Source organism: Lissotriton vulgaris, chromosome 12 (assembly GCF_964263255.1).
Source record: "Lissotriton vulgaris chromosome 12, aLisVul1.2, whole genome shotgun sequence".
Lineage (NCBI taxonomy): Eukaryota > Metazoa > Chordata > Amphibia > Caudata > Salamandridae > Lissotriton > Lissotriton vulgaris.
Window position 1 is genome coordinate 5,284,356 of NC_141700.1, and position 10,104 is coordinate 5,294,459.

Genomic DNA, 10,104 nt, shown 5'->3' on the forward strand with positions numbered 1-10,104 from the left:
CATCAGGAGCACTAAATTAAAGTAGATAGCGTTTGTGCTGAAAAGTTTGGAACCGGACTGGAAAACGCTCTGGTGGTTGTCCAAATCTACCCCATTGGCCTAACCGACCTTCATCCGGTCGGATTTGGTCACCCAAGCCGTAGCCGGAGTAGCCGAACTAACTTTTACAAACTTTTCAAAAGTTTCCAAAATATTTGTTGACAAATGCTTGTTTGCGGTCGAAATTAAAAGTGATAAAGCCTATAAAAATCTGCATCACCGGAATGCTGCAATGAATTTGGCTCATCAAGGACTCTAAAAATTTATAAAAATATCATCTATTTTATAACTTGGGGTCGTGTTTCATTCATGTAGTGCAGCTTTCTTATTTCATTGTTTGGTACTAATAAATGCTTTACACTAAGTTTATTTTTATTTATTTTGACAGTTTTGTATAGCGCGAACAAGACCCTTGCGGGTATCGGAGCACTTTTCAAGGAACATAAAGGTGATTTAACAAATAAATACGAGTAAAATTACTTAAGCAAATACATTCCTGGTACAAGGTAACAACTAGCACATATCAAAAAGTATATATATAAGAAAGTTCAGGTGAATCTAGCTATTAAGCCGTGTAAAATCTGGCTCACCACTGGACCCGGCGCCCCCAGCTGTTATGGCAACTCTTAGTACGGTCTTGGCAGATGCTCTTGTTAAGATATAGAATATCTCACTGGAGAAGGCGATTTTTCCAAATGATTGGAAGAGTGCGCGGGTAAAGCCACTCCTTAAAAAAGGTGGAGGCAGACTCAAACACCTTACAGAATTATAGGCCAATTTCTCTTCTCCCCTGCTGCTTGAAGGTCTTGGAAAATCTGGTGAACCAACAGCTATCTAATTATTTGGAACAGTACAACCTATTGGACCCCTCTCTGTCTGGATTTTGTGCCTCCCATAGCACGGAGGCTGTACTGTTGGAGGTGACGGATACCATAAGGATGACTCTAGATAGCGGGACCCCAGTAATCCTAGTCCTCCTCGACTTGTCAGCAGCTTTTGATACCATCTCACACAAGACGCTGCTAGGCAGACTGAGGGGGATTGGGGTGTAGGGAAGGGCCCTTAAATGGATTCAAAGCTTTCTCTCCGGCCGTACCCAGAGCATTCAGCTAGATATGTTTGTATCACAAACCGCCAGCGTAGATAAAGGCGTACCACAGGGATCTGTGCTTAGTCTGACCCTGTTTAATGTGTACGTAACCCCATTGGCCGATATCATCAGGGGCCATGGCTTTCAAACCATCTCATATGCGGACGACACGCAGCTAATCGTCCCCATTGGGGAGGATATTATATCCACCCAATTGAGGTTCAGAAGCTGCATGGATAGCATTGCCTCTTGGATGAGGAGGAATTTTTTACAGCTTAACTCCTCAAAAACTTAAATCTTGCTGTTTGGGAAGGCTGAGACCATTTGGTCCCCAGAGTGGTAGCCCACTGAGTCGGGCGATGACCCTGCACCCAGGAACAGTGCGAAGAACTTGGGCATCAAGATAGACAATAAGCTATCCATGGAGGAACAGGTCACGACAGTCTCAGGTGCCTGTTTCGGCACCATGAGGATGCTTAGGAAGGTCTTTCCGTGGATCCCTCTTTCAGCGGGGAAGACCCTTATGCAGTCACTCCTGGTGAGTCGGCTGGACTGTGGAAACGCGCTGCTGGTGGGAGCAAGGGAAGATTTTTGTCTCGACTCCAGGTGGTGCAGAATACGGCGGCCCGCCTTGCCCTTAACAAACCGGCAAGGACACCATCAGCCCCGTTGCTGTATCAGTTACAGTGGCTCCCGGTGAGGAAAAGAGCTATCTTTAAGATGCTCTGTGTAGTTTTCAGATCACTACAGGGAAATGGCCCGACCTACCTTAGGAATAAACTCAGGTGGTATCAGCCGGCCCGACAACTGAGATCCAGTAATTCCAATTTTCTGTGCATCCAGAAAATACGGAAGGCACGTAATGGCTGTAGAGTATTTTCCTATTTTTCAGCCAGCCATTGGAATATGCTTCCACAAAATCTCAGGTCCTGTGGCGACTTAACCAACTTTAAGAGACAGTTGAAGACATGGCTCTTTTAAATATATATCCTCACCATCCTTCTCCTTGGATAGCACTGAGAGATCCCCTTGGGGATGATTCGTAAGCGCTCAATAAATCCACAAATAAATAAATAAGAGGATCGATTTCACTTCTTTTTTTAAGAAAGCAGCGGACGGAATCAGTCTTCTTTCTGTGGGTAAGACATTCCAAATCCTGGGGGCAATTCCTGAGAAGGTACGGTTGTAGGTTTTTATCTTAGAGAAACATTGTGGTTTAAGTAGAAGATTATCAGAACTCTTAGTTGTTCTGCTACCACCCGATAGTACTAGTTTCTCCGCAAGGTATCTCGGCGTTTTTTGGTGCAATGCCTTAGGAGTTATACAGGCGAATTTCAGATGGATTCTGGCCTCAAACGGTAACCAGTTGAGGGCACGAAGGTCGGGGGAAATGTGGCAGTTTCTTCTAGTGCCTGTGATGAGTCTAGCGGCTGTATTGATTACTGCTCTTAGCGGAGCGGTTGTTGATCTAGGAAGGCCGCAGAGAGCGACACTTCCATAATCCACTCTGGGAATTACTTGGGCTTGGACTGCCTGTTTAAATTTATTCGCGGGTATGAATGGTTTTAGTTTTCTCAGGGTGTTCATCTGAAAATTGGCTCTTTTAGTTGCAGCGCTGATGTGTTTCTGCATGTTTATATTATTGTCCAGAAATATTCCTAGGGACTTTGCGGAGTCAATAATACGAGGTTGACCATCGAGTGCAGTTAGGTGCTGCATCCAATCGCAGATCGTGTCTGTTTGTTTGGGGGGAGCGATGAGGAGGAATTCTGTTTTTAGTGTGTTAAGTTTTAGATGGTTGTTTGCCAGCCAAATCTGTGTCTTTTGGAGCATTGAGTTAAGGGATATTTGTTCAGGCCTTGCAGCTCAAAAGTCATAGCTACCCAGAGTTCAGCTTAACGTTGTTCAAATGAGCCTGACTTAACACAAGACAGTTTGTGCGACTGCATTCCACTGCAACGCCTTAGAGATATTCCATATAATATACCCAAATCCTCACAAAAATGTAACCTAATTTGGCTGCAATTCCACTACCAATTAATTTCCCACCCTGCTTACCTGCCGTAAGAGTCCCTGGATCCATATCCACCGCCACCATATCCACCGCCACCATATCCTCCAGTCCTGGACTCAAATCGATTGCTGCCATAGCTATCACCACCTGAAAGAAAAGTATAGCACATGCAGGTCAGTGATTGAGCAAGCATGTGCAGAGACTCAACTAGTACAATTTCCACACTTAGAAGTAATCCATGCATGTTAAAACCTAAGATGCTAACAGCAGTTACCACAAGTCCTGCACTCATGCTTCCAACAAGGGCCGGTTCTAGGATTTATGGGGCCCTCAGCCAAAAGGGAATGTGCGAGGCTCCTCTAATTTGCCTACATTATATATTCACAGCTACAGAAGCTGCTTTTTTCAGGCTCCTCCTGGGCCGCAGCTCCTCCTCTCAGCCACCTACAAGCACCTCTTTTACAGCTCCTATCGGGCTGAAGGTGTGAAAAATGCTTGGGGGCTGAAAGTTAAACGTGTGGGGAGCTAAACTGCTGACAATGGCCGTAACGCAGTGTCTCTGAATGGGGAGACAGGCAGGAGGCCTCACTACAGGGCAAACCAACAAATCGCGTCTCCTTGCAACTGGGACACCATCCCTAAGAGGCCCAAGGAGGGGGCGCTCCCCTCCCTTCCCTCTCATGGGCCCAATTGCAAACAGACAGCTTTCTTTCAATTGACTGGCAGGAGTACAAGAGGGCTAGTGGTGTGTCGAACTGCTGCGGGCACCATGCTGGTGGGCTGAGTGCGAGGCCACGGGCAGCTGTCCCTACTGCACATGCCTAGCGCTGGCCCTGCTTCCAACCAATAAGAAACACTATTCAGCCGCTGTAGAAGGCCATCCACACATCTTCCTGTCGCAGTACACGGGTATCCCAAATGTAAAAAACTTGCCTCGTCCTCCTCTGCCCCCACGTGAGTACCCTCTGCCGCCGCCAGATCCTCCTCCTCGGCTTCTGTCTGAAGATTTGCCTGCGTGGTCAACTCGGACCTGGCGCCCATCAATAGTCTGTGGAAGATCAAACGCAGTGCACATGAGAAAAGCAGCAGACTTCATTACCATCCAACAAGGCCTCTGCACAAAGCAAAGATTAAGCAGTATGTAGAAGAAACATTACAAAGAAGCCTTAGCTTGGTCCATAATTTGGTCAAGCTTCACTGAGAGTGAAGCTGTTCTTAAACACCCCACACCCATGAAGCGCAAAGGAATACTCATGCAGATTCAACTGGGCAGATTTGTAAAAAAAAAAAAAAGGTAAATCAGCATCCTTGAAGTAAAAATCTTACTCTGAGAGATTCCTTAGTGTTAATCTACACAACTGTGCGAGGCACAATATACCCCAATTTACATGAAAGAGAGTAGGTGCGCAGCTATGGTAATCTAGTCTAAACTATACCTGGTCTCAAGACACAAGACCGTCTTAGCTGTCAGCTGCTAGGTTTCAGCTCATCTGTTCCTCAAACCTTTAGGACTTTCATTATACAACTAGACTTGGCTGATCCACTGTTTCTAAACACCAGTGAGTGGCAGCCAGTTCCACTGCTGGCAGCTTATTATTTGCAAGCACTATCAGAACATTACAACCTTTCGCTTTATTCAAAAGAGTAAAAGAAGCACTCACCTTCCCATTCATGGCCTTTAAGGCATCCTTGGCATCTTCTTCACTCTCAAAGGTGACAAAACCAAACCCTCTGGACCTATCGGTTTCTCGATCCTTCACGATCACAACTACATGGTGGAAAACAAGGGCGTTAATGGAACTCTTGCTACTCTCAGTCACTGACAGAACCTCCATTGTCTAAAGAAATGGTGTTCATTTTCAAGGAGGATAAAAAGGATGAATCACCCACCCTTCAGGATTCATACTTGTGACACTTTTACATACAGCACCCATTTTGTTCCAGCATCAAAGTCCTACACTGAGTCCTACACACCTCTTGCACACATACTTTGTTCTAGTCATGTATGACATTAGGCAGAACATTATGCATGCCTGTAACACTCACCTGAGCTCATCGGCCCAAACGGGCCAAATTCCTCTTCCAAGCACTGCTCATCTGTGTTGAAACTGAGGCCGCCAATAAAAAGTTTCCCTTCATCGGAAGCCATGGTGAACACTGAAAAAAAGGCCAAATCTCAGTTAGCTCAGGATCCATCATGTCCATGCAGAGACAACCACAAAACGGCAACAAACAACTCGCAGCCACAGCGATCAGCCATGGTTGCAGAGCACGGTGAACCCATTCAAAGCTTTTTCTACGAGTCTTGGATCAATTAAGTTACACAGCTATATATGAGGTGGGCTCTAAAATGTATTACATAAAATAAGAACAGATATAGCAGGCACTTAAAATGATGACCCCCACTAAAAACCACTAAGTCCTAGCACCGTCGGGACCTGAATTAAGGTCTAAATACCATTATAGCGCCTACTCGTTGAGGTGCCACAAAGGAAATGACAGACTCCTATTAGTGGGGGAATCAGAAGGCTTTGGGTGCTCCTGGCAACACATGCAAAAACCACAGGGCACCATATATATTTCTGAATCTGCTGCTGGCAAAACTCACACGTCAGCCAGAAAAGGAACACGGGTGCGATGGCAGTTAATTTTCGGTCCTTAACCTCACATCTGCCATCAGTCAACGGACAAACCCCAAGCCGTGAATAACCAAACATGACTTTGGATTCCGCTCACCGGCAACCCAATAAGACCACTCCATAAAAAGAAAAGAAAAAAACTGGTATTCCTCTCTAAAATCTGGTCTATGCTGTTACTGTGCTAATGTTCGATTTCTGCTCTTTGTGAAACTCTCTATTATACATTTGGCTACGTCCGCTCTACACAAATAAGTTTCATAAATGCCTTCCTTCACCCAATAAATTAGTAGTAGGCCTATCTCCCCCAGGGTTCTGTGACAAATGGTTGCTTTCTAAGATCACCCGGGATAGTGACTGGATCCTCCTCAACCTGTTCTTTATATTGTTCATCAGGAGACCAAGTTGTCAAACGTAATGGTTTAATGATGAAATGGCCTGTCACATGTAGGGCACACTTCATATGTGTCAAGCAGGCCTTCTGTTGTCAGCCAGCAGACCTTTACCACCATCAAGAGGAGGCGGGGCCAGAGCCTGGATGGCTATCCCGCAATCCATTTTTGGCAGTAAGGAATTCACTCCACAGTCAGCGAGTGTCACTCACAGTCTGTTTTCTGCGATCTTCGTCCTTGAGCTAGAGCTGTCAATCTAGAAGCCCAATTGCTGCCATTAGTCAGTAATGGGATAACGTTCATCTCACAAGAGCCTTTCTTGAGCTGCTGTTCGCCTCTTCTGGCGAACAGTACAGTCTTGGTCTTAAGTAGGGGTTCATAATGCCAGACACGCAACTAGAGCCAAATTTCTGGGGGGGGGAGAGCTTTTGAAACATCTCACTTATTTATTTAGTTGCATATTCTTCTATAGCACCATAAAGTATTTGAGCAATTTACAAAGAACTGTTGTTAAATAGGGAAGATATGTTTACAGAAAGTAATTTAAATTAGGCAACAACCAAAGAGGGGGTTAAAGCAGCGGGCTAGAAAAGGACGAAACAAGTGGCAAAATATGTGGATCAATAAGCAGAATGGAAAGCGGATTAAGAAGCGTGAGAAGCACAGAGATGGTAGGAAGAACAAGAGATTTACAACAAAGGGCCAAGAAACAAAGGGGGCAAACAAATGGCTAAATAGCAGATGATCCAAAAAATTAAAGTCTGGCATCCCTCAGGTCTTTCGCGGGGACCATGCTCTCCTCTCACCTATACCGCCTCTGGGCAGAGGCGCAAGTAGAACAACATTTTGTGGGGGGGCTGAAACTTTAACACCTTGGCTGCTTTGACTTTTCCCCTCCTGTGCTGCAAACCAAGATTTACCATTGTTCATGACGAGTTCAGCTCTTGATAAGCACAGCTCCACTTTGCCTCATGACGAGCTGAGCTCGTCATGAACAGGGAAGGGGTTAAGCAATAGGCTGAGTGGAGCGGCAGGGGCTCTTGAAAGGGGTAAAACAACAAAGCCTCATTCACATGGTCTTTTAAAGACCTGTGAAGTGCACAGGAGCAGCTGTGTGCGTGCCCGGAAGCTGTCTGAGCCTGAATGCCACTCACGACGGTGGGGGGGGGGGGGGGGGGGGGGGGGGACTGAAGCCCTTTGATTCCAATGGGTGTTGCGCGCCCGCCTCTCGGACTTGGTACCAGGTGACAACCTGCTCACCTTTGTGTCCTTTGCTACCCCTTCAACACACTGTTGTGATTCTGTTTCGTGGAATTACATACGTCAATAGACCCGATTCAGGCGGGAGAATCACACAAATTAAAAAATGGCTTTCTTTTTAGCTATCTCCCGCCTGAAATAGACTTTTCTGCAGTAGAAGTCAATGGGGAAATGACATTCTCCCTATTTCTATTTTAAAATATCCCACTTCACTGGCCTAGTATGTTGGCATGTTTGTATCTGTTGTGTTCTAACTCTGGCCCTTGTGATCTGTTTACTCTTAACCGAACAGCTGTGAAGCTAACATGTGTATCAGACCTTATGCAGACATGCCAACCCTCCTGATTCAGGCGTGAGACTACCGATTTCAAGGCTATTCTCCCGCCTCCCGATTCCTGCAAGCAAAAACCCGATTGGTTTCAGCTGACAGGGCTTGGTATTTATTGCGTAACGTGCAGGAGCTCTAGAAGGGGTGAAAAACCAACAAAGCGCCATTAACAAGGGAATTGTCTCTTAAAGACCTGTGAAGTACTAGGGGGGGGGGGGGGGGGGGGGCGGCTGTGTGTGTGCCCAGGAATTTGTTTCAGCCCGGGCTGCCACACAGGGGGCGGGGGGTGCATGCAATGCCAGCAACCGGCCAGGCCAGTGCACAACCCTTGCATCACCCTCTCTGCCTGCCATTGCACTTCATGCTTCTGAAAGGTAAGAAACAAACGTGCATTCGCGTTTCAAATGTCCGATCCTGCAGCAGCACACTTCCAACGCCCATACATGTCAGTAACCCGATTCAAGGCCCCATTCTCCCGATTTTTTTATGTTTTATCTCCCACTTTGCTATTCTGAAATGTTGGCATGTATGCTTATGTACCCATCCTGAAAGCAAAGTGCTACAGCACCTTTGGGTAAGGGTTGCCCTACATAATAATGGACCCACCGGTGCAGTAACACCCCTCCCTCACCCATGTACTTACAGCCCGAGGTGCCTTAGGAGACGAACCTGGGAATGTCACGTTTCCACTGGAGCAGGGGGTGTTACAACCAGGAGTCGTATTCGTCGTTATTAAACGGTTTAAATCGTGCCTCGCGCCAGTCACCGAACGTTTCGGCCTGGACGCCTCTGGAATCCTCACGCATGGCGGGCCTGGAAGCAGGGGTGAGAGGGGGCGACGTCACGCTTCCCGCGGCGCCGCTCCCGCGCTCTAAAACACCTGTCACGCATGGAGGGTCTCGGGCAGGGGTGAGAGGGGGCGAGGTCACGCTAAACGCAGCGCTTCCCCGCTCCAGCGCCCCTAAAATGGCCGCCGGCCGCAGCCATTTTAGGAGCAGCGCGCGCCGCAAGGAAGACCCCCGTCTCGGAGGGGGTAACAGCAATATGACGTCACTAGGCCTGCGAGCCCACCGCGCTCCCTCTGATGTCATAAAAGCTCGCCCACCGCGGACAGCGGCCCACTCGCCTAATCTTCAAGAGCGGCGGCGACGACGACGCTGCTTCCTCTGTCTCGACGTCCCTCACCTGGCAACAGACGGCACAGCCTCGGCGACTCCCGGACACCCAGCGCGCGCTCTAGTTTATACCTCGCCTCCTCTCATAAATATTAATAGCGTGACCTCACAATGAGACAGTACGCACGTGTTCACGACGTCCGTGTCAGAGTCAGGCAAGCAGCTATGCTCCCAAAGTCCGTGCAGGCGTGGTGACGATGCCTGATCCTAAGATGGCTGCACGTGAGCAAGTGAGCTCCTAGGATGTAGCAGGAGGGGGCGCTGCTCCCCAGCATTATAGGAGGCCACGACATATGCAACTCACTGGGTTCTTGTGTGGTATCAGCAGGGGGCCCGAAGTAACCCAGAAGTGTAATAAAAATACATGCCAACATTTTAGAGGAGGCAAGTGGAAGATTTAATAAAAATAAATAGGTGAATATATTTTCCCCTTTCACTTAGATAGAAGCAGAGGCAATCTGCCTGAGCTGTATCTATAAGCATGTACGGTGACAACCAGGTTTGTATTTTTTGCTGTTTATAACATATTGCAAGCAAAAACAGAGTTCTAAACCCAGTTTTTGTATGCAATATAGAACAAGCATTGGCATAGCCAATAGGTCTCGCATTTGGGACCTTATAAGTGTTTATCCATGCAACAGTTGGTGTTGTTGCACCAAGGATATTTTGCTGCATAACTAAATACTTATAGGGTCAGCAAAGCGAGACCTATTGGCTATGCCAATCCTTGTTTATTTTTTGTTGCTGTTTTGTTAGGTTGCCAGATATACAATAACTGGACACGGTTTTTGTTTACAGTTCTTTGCATCAAATGAACTTGTTTTCATTGCTCTGAATGTTGTTTCCATTCAGGTTGTAGGAAGCAGTCATTTCCGGGGGCGTGGGGGCTGCCTGGTGCAGGTGCAATTTACAAGTGTGGAGTGAGTGAGCCCCAGGCAGCATGACTCACTCACACAGGAGTTCATGCACTGCACCTGCATACGCAGCATGGTTTAAGGAGACTCAACCCACTCCCTCCCAGGCATCAAACACATATTTACCAAGAAACTCTGAGAAGAGCCTGCCTGCTGCACTGACATCTGGTAGTGTGTGTGCCTGGTAAAAGCGTGCACTGAGGGCTGGTGGTGTGTGTGCCTGGTGAAAGCGTGCACTGATGGCTGGTGGTGTGTG

At 47.2% G+C, this 10,104-nt stretch overlaps 1 protein-coding gene across 4 annotated transcripts in view; it reads right to left on the reverse strand.

Annotated features, from left to right (window-relative positions):
* LOC147673016 (cold-inducible RNA-binding protein-like) overlaps positions 1 to 9,025 on the reverse strand; it is a 46,935-nt gene extending 37,910 nt beyond the window's left edge. The window contains exons 1-5 of one of the 4 annotated variants that reach the window (XM_086946682.1): positions 8,891 to 9,025; positions 5,190 to 5,300; positions 4,805 to 4,911; positions 4,077 to 4,191; positions 3,188 to 3,290 (exon numbers count right to left, since the gene is read on the reverse strand). In XM_086946682.1, coding sequence (XP_086802808.1) covers positions 3,188 to 3,290; positions 4,077 to 4,191; positions 4,805 to 4,911; positions 5,190 to 5,292 — 428 coding nt within the window. In that variant the 5' untranslated portion in view covers positions 5,293 to 5,300; positions 8,891 to 9,025. Of the gene's footprint in view, positions 1 to 3,187; positions 3,291 to 4,076; positions 4,192 to 4,804; positions 4,912 to 5,189; positions 5,301 to 8,402 lie in introns of all 4 variants that reach the window. The other 3 variants (XM_086946685.1, XM_086946683.1, XM_086946684.1) reach the window with 3 other exon arrangements.
* Between the last annotated feature and the right edge of the window lie 1,079 nt (positions 9,026 to 10,104).